This window comes from Tursiops truncatus, chromosome 10 (genome assembly GCF_011762595.2).
Source record: "Tursiops truncatus isolate mTurTru1 chromosome 10, mTurTru1.mat.Y, whole genome shotgun sequence".
Classification (NCBI taxonomy): Eukaryota; Metazoa; Chordata; class Mammalia; order Artiodactyla; family Delphinidae; genus Tursiops; species Tursiops truncatus.
The window spans coordinates 3,163,318-3,182,050 of record NC_047043.1 but is presented as its reverse complement, the minus strand read 5'-3'; the positions used below and the strand labels follow the sequence as shown (position 1 = coordinate 3,182,050).

General features: G+C 45.4%; 1 protein-coding gene across 2 annotated transcripts in view; it reads right to left on the bottom strand.

Annotated features, from left to right (window-relative positions):
- The window catches only part of CDYL (chromodomain Y like), a 153,365-nt gene that overhangs the window by 109,390 nt on the left and 25,242 nt on the right, over positions 1-18,733 (bottom strand). The window contains exons 2-3 of one of the 2 annotated variants that reach the window (XM_073810275.1): positions 16,186-16,289; positions 15,944-16,055 (exon numbers count right to left, since the gene is read on the bottom strand). The exons of the other annotated variant lie outside the window; for it this stretch is intronic. Coding sequence (XP_073666376.1) covers positions 15,944-16,055; positions 16,186-16,289 — 216 coding nt within the window. The remainder of the gene's footprint in view (positions 1-15,943; positions 16,056-16,185; positions 16,290-18,733) is intronic. 2 annotated transcript variants of the gene reach the window in all.

Here is an 18,733-nt window from a genome sequence, read left to right as displayed (position 1 = left end):
GAAGAGATGCTTAACATCATTAGTCATTAAGAAAATGCAAATCAAAACCACAGGATACCACTTCACACCTACGAGGATGACTATGCTTTAAAAAAAAAAAAGGGAAAGTGTTGGTGAATGTTGCTGACTGGAATGTAAAATGGAGTAACTTCTATGTAAAACAGTTTGGTGGTTAAACATAGTTAAACACAGAAGTACCATATGACCCAACAACGGCCCACCTTACAATCCGTACCATCCACTCCTAGATATACAGGTTCCCCCCGCTCTCCGAAAACAGAGCATTCCTAGGAAACCCTTCATAAGCTGAAATGGTGTAAGGTGAAGAAGCAATTGTCTTAGGATACGTCTTGCTAACAGATGCACAAAATAAATCGAGATGAAGCACAGATGCTCAAAGACACAGTCCAAAGCTTTGGTGGTCTGACGCTGAGTGCAGTTCTGGGGGAAGGAGTTTGCGGGGCCACTCCTGCTGCTGGGGTGCCCACTGCCTCTATGGCAGCTCGCTGCAAGACACACACGCGGAACACTTTGCTTTTCACCTTTTTTCAGAAAAGCAAAAATCCTCTTCCAATTTCTCTCAGCTAGTGAAAACAGATACTAACGTAGGTCTTTTGTAAAAGCAAACAGGCGTAAGGGAAACTTTTGAAAAGTGGGGGATGGCTGTATACCCAAAATAATTGAAAAGAGGGACTCACACAGACCCTTATATGTTAATGTTCACCGTGGCATTATTTACAGTAGCCAAAATGTGGAAATAACCCACATGCCCACTAACAGACGAATGGATGAATAAAATATACGCTGGAGTATTATTCAGCCCTGAAAAGGAACACAGTTCTTACACACACCACAACGTGGATAAACCTTGGAAACTATGCTAAGAGAAGGAAGTCAGACACAAAAGGACAAAGATTATATGATTCCACTTATATAAATACCCAGAATAGGAAAAGTCAGAGACAAAAAGTAGAACAGTGGTTTCCGGGGGCTGGGGGAAGACAAGAATGAGGCGTTATTCTTAACCATTACAGAGTTTCTGTTTGGGGTGATGAAAAGTTTTGGTAATAGACAGTGGTGACGGTTGTACAACACTGAATTAACGCCACTGAGCTGCACACTCAAAATGGCTGTAAGAGCAAACTTTATGTTCTACGTATTTTATCAGTATAAAGAAAAAAAAGTATAGACAGACTGGACACGACGCCCAATCAAGATTCCTGAACCTGGAATCTCCACGCTCTCAGCGCACTCTCAGCAGTGATAGACCAAAAGTTACTCCTAGAAGTTGGCAGCATACATGCGCTATGTACATATACGTATTATGTACACGTGTACATAACTGGGAAGTGGCATTGGGACTGCTCTCTGAATATTCTTTCTGTTACACTTATCACGGATAAGATTAAGTGATTAAGAATCTTAAAGGTAAAGGTCGTCATACAAATATGAATACTAGTGGGAACTTATGAAATCTACTCTGTTTATACAGAAGAGTAAACTCAAAATGTTAACATTTATTAAGGACAGATGCCGAATCCTTCTGTCTCTACTTTCTACAGAGATGGGGAAGGACTCCAGCTGTCCATAATCCTGAAACTCCAAAGCCTACACTATCATCTTCATTGCAGGAAGAGCTTCTCACATGTGAACACAGACGTCCACGTCAGGGCACGGGCATGGTGAGGCACAGCTTCATGGACTGTCATGTTCTGCAAGGACATTGGCTCGTTTAAGCCACCCAGGTTCATCCGTCCACTGCAGCTTTCCACAGGTAAGACGAAACGAACTCCCTCGAGTGCACAAAAGTAGAGCTTTGGGGCTACAGATCGGTGAAAGTATGCGGGAGTCTTTTTGTTATCTGCGTGATCTGGATATCATTTGAAAGATGAAAATATTTTCGCACATTAAGAGAACTTGAACGACATGAAACAGGTTTTGTTTTCCACACTGGACAGCAGCAATGAGCAGCTAAGGGACGCCCCGCACTGTCTGAATACCACCCAAATAACTGGACACGTTCTGAACAGTTTGTGGAGAAGGGCTTCTGGTGCTTCCTTGAAACCGAAGTCACTTTCATCACCTAAACTAGGAATTCCTGACATTCAACCTTATCAAGTGAAATGGTGAAATATATCTTTTCCACTTTCAACTATGTGCATGTGAACTGACTCTGTTCACATAAAATTATAAGACTATTAATCAACCACCCAACCAACCAATCAATCAGTAGTGTTACTGGCACAAACTCATTCTAGCTCACTAAGGAGCATAAAGCATCCTTATCCCTTTATTACTGACTGATTAGAAACAACTATATTCCCACTGGCGAACATTCAGGTATACATTTTTGTAAATCAATTTGCTACAGTTATTGCATTCTTTTCCCCAAACCAATACTGTTGCTATACTGTTTAAGCTAAACGAGCCTTCCATTTATGGCAGTAATAGTTTACTTTTAAAAGAGAAGGTAAGCTAATTTAAAGAAAACATTAACAGTATGGGCGATACTGTTCTTGATATTGCAAAAATCAAGAACTTAAGTTTGGGAATTTATGGTATGGCAGTGATTACCTAATAGAAAAGGGAGATGCGTATTTTAATCTATATAATCCCAAAGGAGTGTGCTTTATTAAGTTTTGTAAAATTTTAAGAACACATGGAACCCCAAGGAGTGCTTTTACATAAAGAATTCCTCTGTGACAGTGTTCATCACCTCCCTCCGATGTGCACGCTGCACTTCCGGAACCTTCACTCGGCGCATGGAGGCACCAGAACCCACTGGATGAAAAGGTGAGACGGAGGTCAACAGTGATAAAGAAATGAGAATCTACATGACATCGTTAATGAGATAAGAAAAATCGAAAGTGAGATGAGAACAAATGAACTTATTTACAAAAGCAGAAACACTCTCAGACATAGAAAGCAAATTTATGGTTACCAAAGGGGAAAGGGGGGAGGGATAAATTAGGAGTTTGGGATTAACAGGTGCACACTACCATGTATAAAATAGATAAACAACAAGGACCTACCGTTTAGCATAGGGAACTATATTCATTATCTTGTAACAACCTATAAGGGAAGAGAATATGAAGAAGGATATATATAACTGAATCACTTTGCTGTACACCTGAAACTAACACAACGTTGTAAATCAACTATACTTCAATAAAATAATTTTTAGATTGTTTTAAAAGTGAGATAAGAAAATTTAAAAACTGCTTCTACTGCTATTGATACTACTCTGTGCTAAGAGCTGAAGAAGATGTATATAAAACAGTTCTCAGGGACTTCCCTGGTGGTGCAGCGGTTAAGACTGCGCTCCCAATGCAGGGGGCCCGGGTTTGATCCCTGGTCAGGAAACTGGATCCCACATGCATGCCGCAACTAAGAGTTCTCATGCCACAACTAAGGAGCCCGTGAGCCGCAACTAAGGAGCCCGCCTGCTGCAAATAAGACCCGGCACAACCAAATAAATAAACATTAAAACAAAACAAACAAACAAAAAAGACAGTTCTCACTGTGGGCTTCACATTCCAGCAGTGAGGCAAGGCCTTGCGGATTATTTATTTACTTCTACAGATTTCAAGCTGTTCTGTTACTCCAGTTCCTCAGTATATTCCAAGCCTGCCTCTGTATCCTACTGTTTACCAAACTTTTATGCTCACAGGTGTCTGGAGGACGGTTTCCATCCATGCAGGTAAGGTACGCAGCCATCCCGTGGACCTGGGTCCCAGTCCCTGCCAATGCCACCCCGCCACCCCAGGAACTGGTGGTTTAACTGATCTTGTCTTCCTGCATGTAGCTCCTCAAAGCTTCCCTGCCTACGCAGCCTCTCCTTAAACACGGCCTGTTGGGGGAGAACAGAATGCACGTGCTCGAGAGGGGATGGCAACGAAGGTCAGATTCCCTCCTTTCCCTCACCAGCTGAACCTCAGGACCCGGGAAGGCTGATGCCACCAGAGAGGGTTCAGCAGAGCACACCCGCCAGAGGAACCTGTCACCCGGGGCGCAGGCTGGGTGTAGAACACTGACTTAGTAACTGAATCACAGCCAAGTCACAGGGCTCTGAGAAGGGAACACCTCGGCTTTGGGGTCGTCCTCTGGTGATACTCCGTCCTTAACATCTTCTGTTTGACCCTCCAAAGAGTAAACTGGGTAAATTTAGTCATCACTTTCAAGTCATGGAGCTGTACTCAGGGCCCTGAAACAGCAGGGAAAGTGCTACGGCTTGGTAACGTCTGACCTACCGATACTTGTTGGGAGTGTTTCCGCACTGCTAGGGAAAACCTACTATAGGGTCTTTACACAGACCGTGGGGCTCCAAGAGCTTTCTGAGCACCTGTACGACTGCAAGGACCAACCACCAGGGGGCGCAAGAGGGGAGTGGATTGTGATCAGTCTACCCCCCCGCCCCAACTCTTCATCTAGGCAGCCCCTTCCTCCCCCGTCTCTTTGCTGCTCAGCCTTCCTTAATGCCCCGGTCCTGCCCAATCACCACCACACCTTCCCCCACCAGCAGCTGGTCCTTTCCCGTAACCTGGGTTTCTCAACTGTAGCACTGTTGGCTTCTTGGGCTGGAGGACTCGTCACGTGGTGATGCCCGTCCTGGCCACTGCAGGACGTTTAGCAGCATCTCTGGCTTCCACCCACGAGATGCCGGGAGCACAGCCCCCAACCCGGGCACGACAATCAACAGTGTCTCCATACGATACCAAATGTCCCCTGGAGAGCAAACCTGATCCACCTCCCTCCCGGAAAACCACTGCCTTAAATACCCGACACCCGATTATAAGGCAAAAAGAGAAATAAGCAGCAGAGATCAAGGAAGAAACGGCATCAGAAGTAAATTCTGACACGCAGGTTGTTATCTGTAAGTTTCAGCCACCTCAACCCCTTGTGACGTCGTCGTGAAGATACCTGTAAAGTGATGAACCAGGTCCAGCAAACAGCAAGTTCCCACCACCTGCAGGTTATTGATAAATCAGAGAGAAATGGGGCAGAAGCCACAACCATCTGCTAGACACCTTGGTTAAGTGGACGTCCCAGGAGCTGGGCTCGGGTCCCCGCCTGACCAGCGTGACTCTGGGCAAACCCCTCGACCTCCCTGCTTCAGAGTCAGCCATGTGTCCGACGGTGAACAGGGAGAAGATGAGGTCATCTTCCAGCCTGCACACTGAGGTTGTCTAAAGTCATCTTTGCAAAGGATGCTCTAGGTGATTAAAAGTTATAAGTACTTCTATGTATTTCTATGACTCGACTATAAACAAAGCACTACCAAATCTCAAAATACGACTGAGATTTACTGTAAAACACTAAATCCAACACACACAAATAACACCTCTGCTTAAACAAAATTCTGTAGAGCTATACACAAAAAAACCAGAAAACCCTAAAAAAATCATCCAGGTAGTACTTGATTATCAAGGTATACATAGATTTAGATTTAAGGACAATACTCAAACTCCCAGCACTCCTTTTCCTGGAGGTTTGGGGGAAGCGTTCCCAATTCGTAGGGACCGACACAGAGAATGCGGCAGCCACACAGCACGCTCGGTAACCGTCACCACAATGTGGGACTTAAAGGCAGGAGGAGATCAGTCCCTTGGGAAAAATAAAAATAAAAACAAACATAGTCCCTGAGCCTCTGTTCCCGCCACCTGGTGAGAGGATGACAGTCAAGGTAACATGGTTTTCAAACCTGTGATTGCAATGCTAACAGCCTGTGGTAAGAGTTGGCTCTGATACCTTCCCAGCTAAGTGTTTTTACTAAGGACTACAAGTCCTTCAGGAGGAAGAAGGAAAGTGAGTGTGGCGATAAAAGCCCCCAGATAAAGTAGGAGAAACAGGGAGCCAGTGAAAGAAAGATCCGCTTACTCATGGAAGACAAACAAATTAGTGCTCAGGGTCCGTAAACCCGCTGGGTCTCGCAAACATGCCTCCAACCTTCAGTTTATGCTGGAGAAAGAGAGATTCCCCCACCAGAGCCCCGCAAGGACAGACACGGCCGCCCAGCTCAGATGCACACCGTACACACATCAATATGGTGCACAGGAGCATGGTCTCACACCTCCTTCAAAGGCTTCAGAAATCCCTCCATTCCTAGGAACAAATGATCTTTCTTAGAAAGGTTTATCGATATCATTTATATCACCCCCTCCTTTTCTTGATGTTTTCTATTTTAAATGTGAATTTTTAGCTACTACACTACTCAAGGAGATAAAGGCTGAGAAAATGGAACTTCAGGAGTAGGCTTCAAGTTACCGATACTTAAATAAACATTGTTAATATAAAGAAGATACTCTTTCAAAGTTCCTTTCGAGGAACGCTTTGTCCCAGGAAATGGGACACAGATAAATCCGCCTCGGGTTGGTTTAGCACAGTGGTCCAGAAGAGACCCTAGTACACACGGTCCAGAAGAGACCCTGGTACGCACGGAAATTTAAACTTCGGTAAATGGGCACGACGAGTCATAAATAATCCTGGAAATACCGCCTAACTGACTGTGAGATTCAGACTGTGAAGAAACAACACAGGGCAAAATAATTCCCCACACATAAATTATACATTTAAAGGCTTAAAATGATAAAAATGCTAACTCTGTATTTGGGAATGCACTGTTCAAATTGTAAAGAGAAAAGACCAACGGACCCGATTACATTTTAAAAAGTAAAACTCAGGTAAATAAAAAGCACAGAGGTACAAAGAAAATAAACAAAGAAATAAATAAATACATTTGCCACAAAGGGTGAAAAATACATTTGCCACGTTAATATAAAGAGTTTAAAAAGAGTTAACAGAAAGTGATTTTTTGAAATCTAACTACAACAGGGCTAACAAACATTTCAAAGCCACTTAGCTACGAAACTCAAATTAAAAGATAACACTTTTCCATCTGTGAGCTATGTTTCTAATTTTCTTTGGTGTATAACACCCCATGCAAGGAAGGAAACACTGGGGTGACCTTGGTGGGAGTGAATAGTTGACTCCAATAAAAGCTAAATTGTTCATTGCTTCTGATCCAGTAATTTCACCGTATATAAAAGTTTTTAAAAACCCTCTTAATAGGGGGAGGGTGATCAGAGAGTGGGTCATGATATTATTATAACTGTGTAACTGTAATTAGATATCTTTAGGGAAAGAGCACACAGTTCTATGCTTGAGTATTAGAAAGGTTCTTATCTTGTAATAACCTATAATGGAAAAGCATCAACAAAAAGGAATAGAGATGTATACATATATATATATGTATACATGTAAAACCGAATCACTGTGCTGTACACCTGAAACTAACACGGTATTGTAAATCACCTATACTTCAGTTAAAAAAAAAAGGCTCTAGTTGAAACTGGGTGGTTCTCATGGACTCCTGGTTACACCATATGTGACATCCTCTTTTTTATGTACCGCTACGCCCGTGGTTTGTAAAAAGCAGGACACAAATCTGTAACGCCAGCCATACTGAACGTGGATGTATGCGACCTGGGTGTGGGCACGGCGGGGATGAATGCCACCTGGGTGTGCGCGTGTCGCGTGGTGGGAACCCTGAGCGGTCCATCCCAGATCTATGCTGTCTCTGCTGGTTACTGCTTTCTCACCACAGCCATGCGGGCAGGCTAACTTTTTGCTCACTGAGAAATGAAGGTGTAACTGCTTCTCCCGTAACAATATTTGCAAAGCACTTGAAACAGTAAGTAGCACACGAAATAATAAATCTTGGGTAAGTATTAATTTCTCAGGGATCTTCATATTTTTACCTTTGTGAAATGTAAAACACAGCCCCTTTACTACGTACAAAATCCAAAATAAAACTCTTAAAAGGAACCGACATACCCAAAAATACCCAAGAGAATTTAGACCGAAAAGAACCAAGTTGAGAGAGACCTGCCCACCAGATTATCACGACATACCACACCTCGATCATCATGAAAACCCTGTGATGCTGCTGCAGAACAGATCAAGTATTCAGTGGAGCTCAACAGAAAGTTCAGAAATTTATGGAAATTTTCTATATGCTACTTGGTAGCATTTTCAAGTGGGAAATTCAATAGTGTTGGGACAACCGGCTATTTCATAGGAAAAAAATTTCAAGTTCAATCTCTACGTCCCCAATCTGTAAACAATAATATTCCTGGCTATTTCACAAGAAAAAAATTTCAAGTTCAATCTCTACGTCCCCAATCTGTAAACGATAATATTCCCCAATAGGATAAACTAAATAAAACGATGAAATTTCTAGAAAAAATATAGGAGGGTGTTTATAATGTCAACGTACAAAAGGACTTCTTAACCAAGACACAGAAGTCAGCAGTCATTAAAAAAAAATAAAAGAGAGAGAGAGCTATCAAAATAAAAACATCCTGTAGAGCAAAAGATACGTATTTTTAAAAGTTACAACTGGTAGCAGACAAGGGCAAAGCACTGTTAACACAGGACTGCTGCTTACAGCACGAAGAGCGCCTACGGACTGATAAAACATTAGCATGAGCATGCCTCGAAAAGAAAAAGAATTAAAATGACCAAAGAAAGAAGAAAAACACAGGCGATCTCACTATGAAGACAAGTGTGTACCAATTTTCGTCCGTTAGATTAGCGAAACTGAAAGGCTGATAATGACCAGTGTCGATACAAATACAGGAACACAGACATTCCATCCGAGTGCAAACAAGCAGATTATCTGGAAGGCAGTCTAGTCATGCACACGAGTGTTAAATGTGTCAACTTTCTGCCCCAGTAGTCTACCTGAAAAACTGTAAATAACCTAAATGTCCACAAAGAAACGGCTAAATAAGTTACAGTCTATCCATACTAAGGACTAAAAACCAGACGCTCTCAAGAGATCGGGCAGGTGACCACGTAACCATACATAAAACATACTTAAATTCAAGAAGAAAAAGCAACATAGCCAGATTTATATGAACTTCTAGTGAACATTTAAAAGTCCTATCTCTCCAATACATACAGACGCACATACGTGTGCACGTATGTTCCGAAAGGTCACGTGGAGGCTGAAGAAACAAGAGCCCCTCTTTCCCAGGTGTGATTATGTGTTATTACTGGGATCTCAGTGGGCACTACCGAAACTCGAGTCCCTCCTGACAGGCTACAAACTGACCTTGAGATTGAGGACGCGGTGCGCCGAGTCACAGGCAGGAAAACTGGGAACGCTGGTGACGCGCGGGGCTGAGAGCGGCCACCAAGCCTGGCTGGATCCCTTCTCCACACGCGTTCATGCCAACTCCACACGCCGACAGGAGCCCGCAGGGCTGACCTGTGGGCCCTCTTCTCAACCCCAAATCTGTCTGTTAACTGTAAACCCTCGCAGTTATCTGAGCTAGAAGCTCCACAAGTTACAAGTTCTGTGCCTACCTTGGTTAGCTGTGCACATAACAACACGACGGTCAAACCTCCGTCCAGTTTCCTTTTCTGAGAGGTCCAAGTCATTCACCTAAAGCTTGTTTCTTCCCTCAGGATTTCGACTCTAAAATAATTTACTAAATATAAAAACAGTTGTTTACACAAAGTTTAAGAAAACTTATTACTCCAACATTTTCGGGAAATATGTTTTGTTCCCAAAAGTTTGCTAAGAATAATTTTAACTAAAAGTGGAAATGAAAATAATGTGAGTGCTGCACAGACCTGCCAGAAGTTACTGCTCATTGCTATTAGAAATAAAAAAATACATCACAGGGTTTCCCTGGTGGCGCAGTGGTTGGGAGTCCGCCTGCCGATGCAGGGGACACGGGTTCGTGCCCCGGTCCGGGAAGATCCCACATGCCGCGGAGCGGCTGGGCCCGTGAGCCATGGCCGCTGAGCCTGCGCGACCGGAGCCTGTGCTCCGCAGCGGGAGAGGCCACAACAGTGAGAGGCCCGCGTACCGCAAAAAAAAAATACATCACAGCACCAACAATTCTGAGAGGGAAACTTTAAGACAAACTCCACCAACAAAAAATCAAAAAACAAATAAATACATTCTAAAAACAACTGATACCCAAACCAAACCAGAACAGCCCAAAGGGGGTGGGGGGAAAGGTGGGTTAATCTCACTTACAGAAGAGATTTACACTTCCTTAACAAATAAGGGAGCAAACTGAATCCATCAGGGGCAGAAGAATAAGGGTGACCAAGGGGAGAGGGGTGTCCCAAGAGCAGCAGGAGAACTTGGTATGAGAACATCCGTCCCTGCCATCAGATACAGGAGAAGCAGGACGATATGACAGATGCTGGAAAAGCACGCCAGCAAATTAGAGCTCGTTCACGATTTTAGCGAGTAATAAAGACCTCTTAGCCTAAAAAATTGCACAGGAGAATATCTACTGCAAGGTATTTCCATAAACCATCATACTCTAACAGCGACGTATTAGAAGCACTCCCGGTGAGCAAAGAGGACGACAGCAGTGTTACCTGTCCCGCTGCCACTACTCAGCACTGCCCAGGAAGCCCTCAGCCCACCTTAGATGAGAAAATGAAATCCATGTATAAATACTAGGGGGGGGGGGAAGTATAAAAGCGTAATTACTCAGAAAATCCGGGTGATCTGATAATTAAAACGATTAGTGTCTAGCAAAAGAGCCAGGTACAAGATTAACATACCAAGGAACGCCGGTGATTTTCCTACAGGCTGTCCATCGACGAAAAAACAACGTTTTAAGACATCCCATTCATATTAGCAAGAAACATGACCTAAGAATAAGCCTAACAGAAAATAAACAAAACCACCACACACACATAAATGCACGTACACGAACAACTGTAAAGCTTTACTGAAGGACTTATGGCTAAAATAAAGAGAAACACCATGTTCAGGAATAGACAGCAGAAGACTCCAACTTCTAATCCAAATTAATCTAGGCGCTCAATACAATCTCCCGCCATGAAAACTCCAACAGAACTTTTCACAAAACTCGACAGGCTGACTTTCAATTTCCTATAGAAGACAAGTGTGAAATTTCTTCAAAAGCCATTGTAATTTTGAATCCCAAGAAAGATGGGACTTGAGGTGAAAACATATCAAGCTGCAGTAATTAAAACAATGTTACAAAAAATAAAGGACATGCAAATTGGCCCCCAAAACAACATCAAATTGATACGACTACTCTGCAGGGCAATTTTAAATTAAAAATGCGCACACCCTTCCATCCAGTTATTTTCCAGGTGCGCGTACGTACGACACGGCACCCTGGGGAGTTCACTGCGAAGCCGGGTGTCTCAGAAGAACGAAGAGCTGCAAACAAGCTCAGGGCTCCTCAAGGAGGAAATGATGGGTGACCCGAAGGGCGGCAGAGAGGGAAGGTCAGGGAGACGGGCCTACCGGACACCACGGCGGAGAGACCGTTCGGAGCTTCTAGGGCATCTTGCTGATGGACAGAAGTGACAGCATCAGACCCCTGGTGCAAATGTTAAGCACACACTGGCAGCGTTTTCTACACTCATCATCGTTACATATACAAAATCGCATGGTACAGAAACCTGAGGGTCCTGTTAAAAGGCAGGTTCTGGCTCCAGGGTCGAGGTGCCTGCATCTCTAACGGGCTCCACGAGATGCTGACGCTGTGAGTCCGTGGACCACTGAGCGGAGCGAGGGCACACGGATGCTCTGAACGTTCCCGAGGACGCTGATGCCAGGGGTTACTGAGCTGGGAAGGGGGCGGGGATGGGGAACCAGGAACGAGATTGTGAGCAGGGGTAAAACGGGGCTTCGGCCTTATTTATAATGTGGTCATTTACTGTCTGAGAACAATGAGGTTAAGTGCTGTGTAATTAAAAGCTGGGTTTAAAACACCCACACAGACCACTTCAGCGTGTACAGTTACTGGATCCTAGGGACCTCGCGGTGGTAAGTTCACAGGGCAGGTCAACACCGGCCGCTCTGCTCCTCGGACGATGCTCGTAACTGGCCAGATGAGCAGCCGGCGAGGGAAGTTAACTGTTAAGCGGATGGTGACAGCCCATCCCTACCGCAGAGGCGCTCCTCCAAACGTTATTGTAAATCAGGTGTTCTGTAGTGAGGTGGATGGACCTAGAGTCTGTCATACAGAGTGAAGTAAGTCAGACAGAGAAAGACAAATACCGTACGCTAACACATATATATGAATTTAAGAAAAAACAAATGGTCATGGAGGACCTAGGGGTAAGACAGCAATAAAGACGCAGACCCACTAGAGAATGGACTTGAGGACATGGGGAGGGGGAAGGGTAAGCTGGGACGAAGTGAGAGAGTGGCATGGACATATACACACTACCAAACGTAAAACAGATAGCTAGTGGGAAGCAGCCGCATAGCACAGGGAGATCAGCTCGGTGCTCTGTGACCACCTAGAGGGGTGGGATAGGGAGGGTGGGAGGGAGGGAGACGTAAGAGGGGAGAGATATGGGGACATATGTATATGTATAACTGATTCACTTTGTTATGAAGCAGAAACTAACACACCATTGTAAAGCAATTATACTCCAGTCAAGATGTTAAAAAGATAAATAAATCAGGTGTTCTGTTTCTTTTGAAATTTTTTTAAGTCTAGTCAGCTTATTAAAAATAAACAACTGCTATTTTTATCTGAAGTAGCATCTACGCAACATAAGTCAGGCGTTTTTCGCATGGCCTACCGTCCTTCGTCTCTACTGAATATTCCTGCTCCTTAATCCTTCCAGAGGAAATCCTCCGTAACTACGGAAGAGTTAACGAGCACGCAGCAAGGCCCCTTCTACAATGACAACAGGAAAATGTCTCCAGGCCCGGCCCTGGCAAGTGAGGGGACCTGAACCCGAAGCTCCACGAACGGCAGGTAAACCGGCCTCTCCGGCCGGCCTCTCGGGAGACGGTGTGGGGCAGCCGCCGCCCCACTGTGCGCCGAGGAGCCACCTCAGTGCTCACTGGAGGAGCTCTCTGCACAACCAGAGGTACGCAAGTGGCCACTCAGGTTAGCACTGGGACTTGTCGATTTCATTCCACACTAGGGCCAAGAGAGACTTTGGTGGAAATGCATTCGTGAACTCGTAATAAATTAACTGGGGAAGAAGTCTCAAGTCTAGTGGTGAATCACCCTGTACAGACACGGCAATGATGAAATCTGAAAGAAACTCTGACTTACTCAACTGGTCCTGGTCGCAGTCACAGTCATTAAAGGGTGCTATGAGGATCGAACTTCAAAAGCAGCACCTCTGAAAAGGCAGAAGATACTTTCTTTCTTTAAACTTACTCATCCTAGCGGAGAAATCATCTGGGAACTGACCCTTGAGCTGAGCGTTGCTGAGTAGTTGTTAGAAAGTGTTCACTGCCAACAGGGTACGGCAGAGGGTAAGCAACTGTGTGTGTGTGAGAGAGAGAATGAGAGCATCAGCCCAGGGGGCAAGAGGGAGTCATGAAGCAGAAACAAACCCCACAAAGTCAAGACAGGGAGGGGGGCATGCAACAAAGTATCACCGGGGATGACAGCCCTACCCCACAAAAAAACTCTTAAAAATTGAAGGACATAGAACCAAAATCTGATAGAAAAGTGGGAAAAGTAATCTGAACAGGCAATTCACACAAAAAGATATAAAAATATCAAGATGTCACGAAAAGACACAAAACAGATCAAACATACAAAAACATACTGAAACTCACTATTAGAGAAATTCAAGTTAAAAACAGAGATAACATCTATCAAACTAGGGGAAAGGATGACAACAGGTACACTCAGTTGGTGAGACTGTGGGGAATCGGCCATTCTCATACCCTGACCCTGGGGGTGCAAACTGGGACAACCTTCCTGAGAGTCCGGCCAGAGCTGACGAAACTACGCCTGCGCTCCTGAGCCAGCAACACCCCACCTCCAGGGGCCCCCCGCTGAAGGCAGACCCCGAACAGCATAAACCCACACACGCGCGCGGTTACTCGCTGCAGCACTGACTTTGGGTGCGAAATGCTGGACGCATTCTAAACGCCACACAGGACAGTGGTTTTATAAACTACGGTGCACCCACAGTGTTGCTCCCGTGCAGCTATTTCTAAAACGAGGATGACCTGTATGATTCGCGGTGATTCCCTAGACTGACTGGTAAGTGAAAAACGCAAGGCAGAGCGTGGATAACATGCTAGTCTTCTGGCAAGAAAGAAAAGGATGCAGGAAAATACACAGGTATCTGATTTGTACCAAAAACAAAAAAAAACCCTGAAGGACAAACCAGAAACTAAAGAGACTGGCCACCCACAGAGGGTGGGGGGAAAGGAGTGGAGAGCATGATGTGGGAACAGGGCAGTGGGGATGAGGTGCGACGGGCGCTGTGTGGGCACCTCTCTGTACAGCCCTCACTGCTAGAGCCTAATGTTTTACACGTCCCCCAAACAGACAATGAACTACTGATGGGATGTGGGGTAACCCAAATGGAACACAAGCTGTAACAAGTGAACCTACCTGTACTACAAATGATCAACCACCCAGGCGGAGGCGGAAGGAAAAGGTAACTTTGGAACACACTGTTTTACTGGGACTCCGAACGGCGAAAGACAAAAAGAACCGTACACAAAAACTACGGAGTCTAGGAGTCGGCAAACTACTTCTACAAAGGGCCAGACAGTCAATATCTTCAGCTCTGCTGGCCATATGGTCTCTGTTGCAACTACTGAAGTCTGCCACTGAACTGAGCAAGGACCACAGGCAACACAGAAACAAATGGGCAGGTGTGTTCCAATAAAACTTTATTCACAAAAACAGGAAGTGGGCCAGATTTGGCCCGTAGGCCAGAGTCCACTGGTGCCTGACCTGGTTTAGTAAAGCTGTTCTCAGAGGGTTCCCGTTAGCAATTCTGAAACCACATGTATGTGCACACAAGAGTTGAGCAGACATATAACAGACAATGAGGACCAGATTTCTCACCGTTGGAGACAGAAGTTGCAAATAAGGAAAGAAGCACAGTTAGAACGAATAGCATGCTGTTGGGCTGGAAATGGAGGTTATCACATGAACCCTTGTTCTGTCAGTACAGACACAGAACGACATAAAGATGTGTAGGTATGCGCGGGCAAGTACACGAACACACATGTATTTCCACAGCTGTCCACGAGGAGGGTCCAGATGCAATGACACGTCGGTGGCAATGAGCACGCCCAGTGGCCAGATCTGGGCTTCTAACTGCCATGCTCCAATGACACTAAGCGGGGCTCTTTGGAGAGGTGGCTGATTCCACGGCTGGGGCAGGGAAAATTCAAGATGAGCCCTGAGCCTGCTGTGGTGGCTGAAAATAAAGACATGCTCCAAAGAGGGGGTGGGGAACTTCACAAAAGGACACGGGAGTTTCCAGTGGCCAAAGCTAGAGCCACCTGATTAACAAAATAAGGGTATGAGATTATAACCCACTGAATTTTCTTAAACTGTGATTCCATAAAGATATAAATCACTGAATGAGTGAATATACAGGGAAGAAGCGACAGCTCTTCCTTACAGAAAAACTCCAATAAAGAAATGGAAGAAAAGGAGAAGCCACTATCAGGTAAACTCCTGCAGACAAGACTCACCAATGGAATGTTAGAGTGACTGGGAGAAAGCTGAAGGAGAAAAAATGTATTTGGATTGTCTAAAAGTCATCTCCCCCGAGATACATATTAATTACAAAGCGGGGAAACCCGGCAGACACGGCTTCAACCAAGTGATGGAGATTACGTCAGCAACAGTGAGGTAACATCCCACACCCCTCCTCCTGGTGTGATGCCTTGAGAAGGTGTTACGGGCTGAACTGTGTCCTCCAAAACCCGTATGTTGAAGTCCTAAGCCCCAACACCTCAGAAAGTGACTGTATTTGGAAACGGGGCCTTTAAAGACGTAATTAAGTTAAAATGAGGGTGTTGGAGTGGTCCTGATGCAATGTGACTGGGGTCATTACAGGAGGAGGAAATCTGGACAGACACCGGGATGTGCGTGCACAGAGGGATGACCCTGTGAGGACACAGGGTGGAGGCGGCACCTACCGGCCAAGGAGAGAGGCCTCGGGAGAACCAGCCCTGCCGCCATCTTGATCTTGGACATCCAGCCTCCAGGCTGGGAGGGAATAAAGGTCTGCAGCACTCTGTTACGGCGGTCCTGGCAGATTAACACAGAAGGCCACTGCATCACTTCCATGGAATTCTTGCCCAAAGGGGTACTAACCTGAATCTCATCATGAAAAAACACAGGAAAGTCCAACTTAGGGCCATTCTAGAAAACAACTCACAGATGCTCTTCAGAAGTGTCTGGGTGATACAAGGAAAAGACGGAGGATCTGTCACAGATCAGAGGAGACGCCGGCGACGTGACCACTGAATGCAGCGCTGCACCCTGAACAGAAAAGGACATGAGTGGGGACACGTACGGCCTGAGGAGGGTCTGCACTTTGTCCCCACGGTAATTCCCTGATGTTGACAACAGTGCTGCGGTGACAAAGTCGGGTGGAGGGCAAACAAGAACTCTTTCCCATTTCTGCAACTTTCCTGTATCATTTCCTTTATTCTTCCCAAATAAAAAAGTTAAAAGCTTTGGTGTTTTAATTGTGACAGCCACTGAGCTATTTCAGTAGGGGAACGCTGGAACAGTTTTAAATTTTACAACGATCACCCTGGGAGCAACACGAACTGTCTCTCAGTTACAAACGACTTGGTCCCCTTTTGTGACCCTAGAGCTGGACCACCGCCCTACCCCGGCCGACCTGAGGTCAGGCTTTGCCAGCAGAGGGCGCTGGAGGGTCGCCGCCAGGAGCGTTCCTTCCTTCTCCCTCCTCCTGGAGTGTGGCCGGGTCAGCGTGCCCGGCAGGTCGGCCCCACCTCTTGTCCCTCCCGTGCAACCTGAGGGCTGGTGTGTGCAGCTGCTGCTTTGTGTGCAGGAGTCTTCGCTGAGCCCACCAGCTCGCACTTCCTGACACCTCTTGATGTGAAACGCCCCCGGCCCCCAACAACCGGCGGGTGGCTCTTCGCGGCACAGTAACCCAGCCCGACGCACACACGTCCCGCCTCGCCTCCCTGGCTGGTCACACCCACCACCGTCCAGTCGCCTTTAACCAACCAGACACCGTCACTGCCAAGAGAGCGAGATGAACACGAGCTATTACGCTCAGGGTGGGGAATTTCCAAAAGTAAAGCAAACTTTACTCATCAGGTTAGAGGAAAAGAAGCTAATTCACTCGTTGATTATTCCCATTCAAAAGCACCGTCTAGTCTAGCCTAATTTTTTGTCCAGTGTGCAAATTTAATTTAACCCTTATTCTAGCATTGTTAACCGTGGAGCTCCTAGGAACAATTCCTCCCTCTTTTATCGGATTCAAAACAAATGTAACTAAACTCAATGCGCAAAACTGTGTCAGATGTGCAGAAACTAACTGCAGAATGAAGAGGAAACAAGGGGAAAAAAGTAGAAAAAGGTACAAGAATGGAGAGTAACCTGGAATACACAAGATAAAGGTACAGAAATGCAACAAATATTTATACTAAACGGGCCAACAGTTCTACAGAATTTTCTGATTTTGTGTTTTCATTTAAGTGATGAACTAAAAAAAATAATCCAATCATTAAGTCTAATTACTACTCTTCTTAAGGGTTAATTTGCCACTGAAAGACATCGTCTACAACTGGTGTGGGATGGAGAATGTATTTAGGGAGGAGCCGAAGATCTTTCCCCCTTTCAACAGCCACTTGTGTGAGTGTCAAGTCTAAGAAACACGCTAGAAAAAGACCAGAGGGAGGGCTATTTTGCTGTTCACAGGGGCGGGGAGAGAGTAACGCTAAGACTAATCATGGAGAAAACATAAAAATCTGAACAGATGCAACAGCCTGAGCCATCGCTTCCTCCCGGGAGGGGGCGGCAGGTGTCAGGGACCAGAGCCCTCGGACCGCTGACCAGGAGAAGCATGACGGGGTGACCAAGGTCTGTGTTTGCAACACGAATTGCTCTTAAAGGGGGTGATTACCACCCGCCTTGCAGGGATGGGAGGAGAGCTGAGCGAAGGTCCTAGAGTCTTGCACTTCGTCATAATTCAACAGTAGCCTCTCTTAGTCTCACCTACTGTATCCTCGTGTGTAGAATCGGAAGAGGGTGGATCAGGCAATATTACTGCCCAGGACCTTTCTCGCTGTAATAGTCTATGAGTCTATGAAATGTAGGGAGCGACCTGTGTTCTCCTAGGACTAACAACACGAGTGTTACACTGTTTTCTCTCCCCTTTATCTAAACCTGACAGTCTCTAAGTGACTGAAAACCCAAGCTCCACAAAAATTATGCGGCTTACTTATGCTGGTTTCCTAAGGAGATGATGGCAAACTCTTAGAACATGCACAGAGAACAAAGGCATTTCAAACACCAAAAAGGTTAAGAGAGCAAAGAAAGCATGCTAAGCAACAAGAAAGACAAGTCATGGAAAAAGAGACAAGTTTCAAGAAAAAGAAATGAAATTTTCATTTTCACCAGTATGGTGGACAAAATACAGTAACAAGTCCTTCTAGTACAATAAACATAGAAACACAAAGCTAAGTTAAGATATTTTTAAAATACTTTTTAAAATGCATCACTCACAAGCTGGCAAGTAGGAAAATCTTTAAGAATATAAAGATGAAAACTCAACAACGGAGCAGGAGAAGCACCATCTGAAGCCAGATGATGCCCTACTGATGCTCTCAAGGTCAGGGGACAAAGCCCGTGAGGTGGGACGTGAGGACAGAGACCCACACGTACGGACGAGATGCCAGGCTTCACTCTCAAGCAGAGGGGTGACCAGGGAACAGAGTAAGGAAACG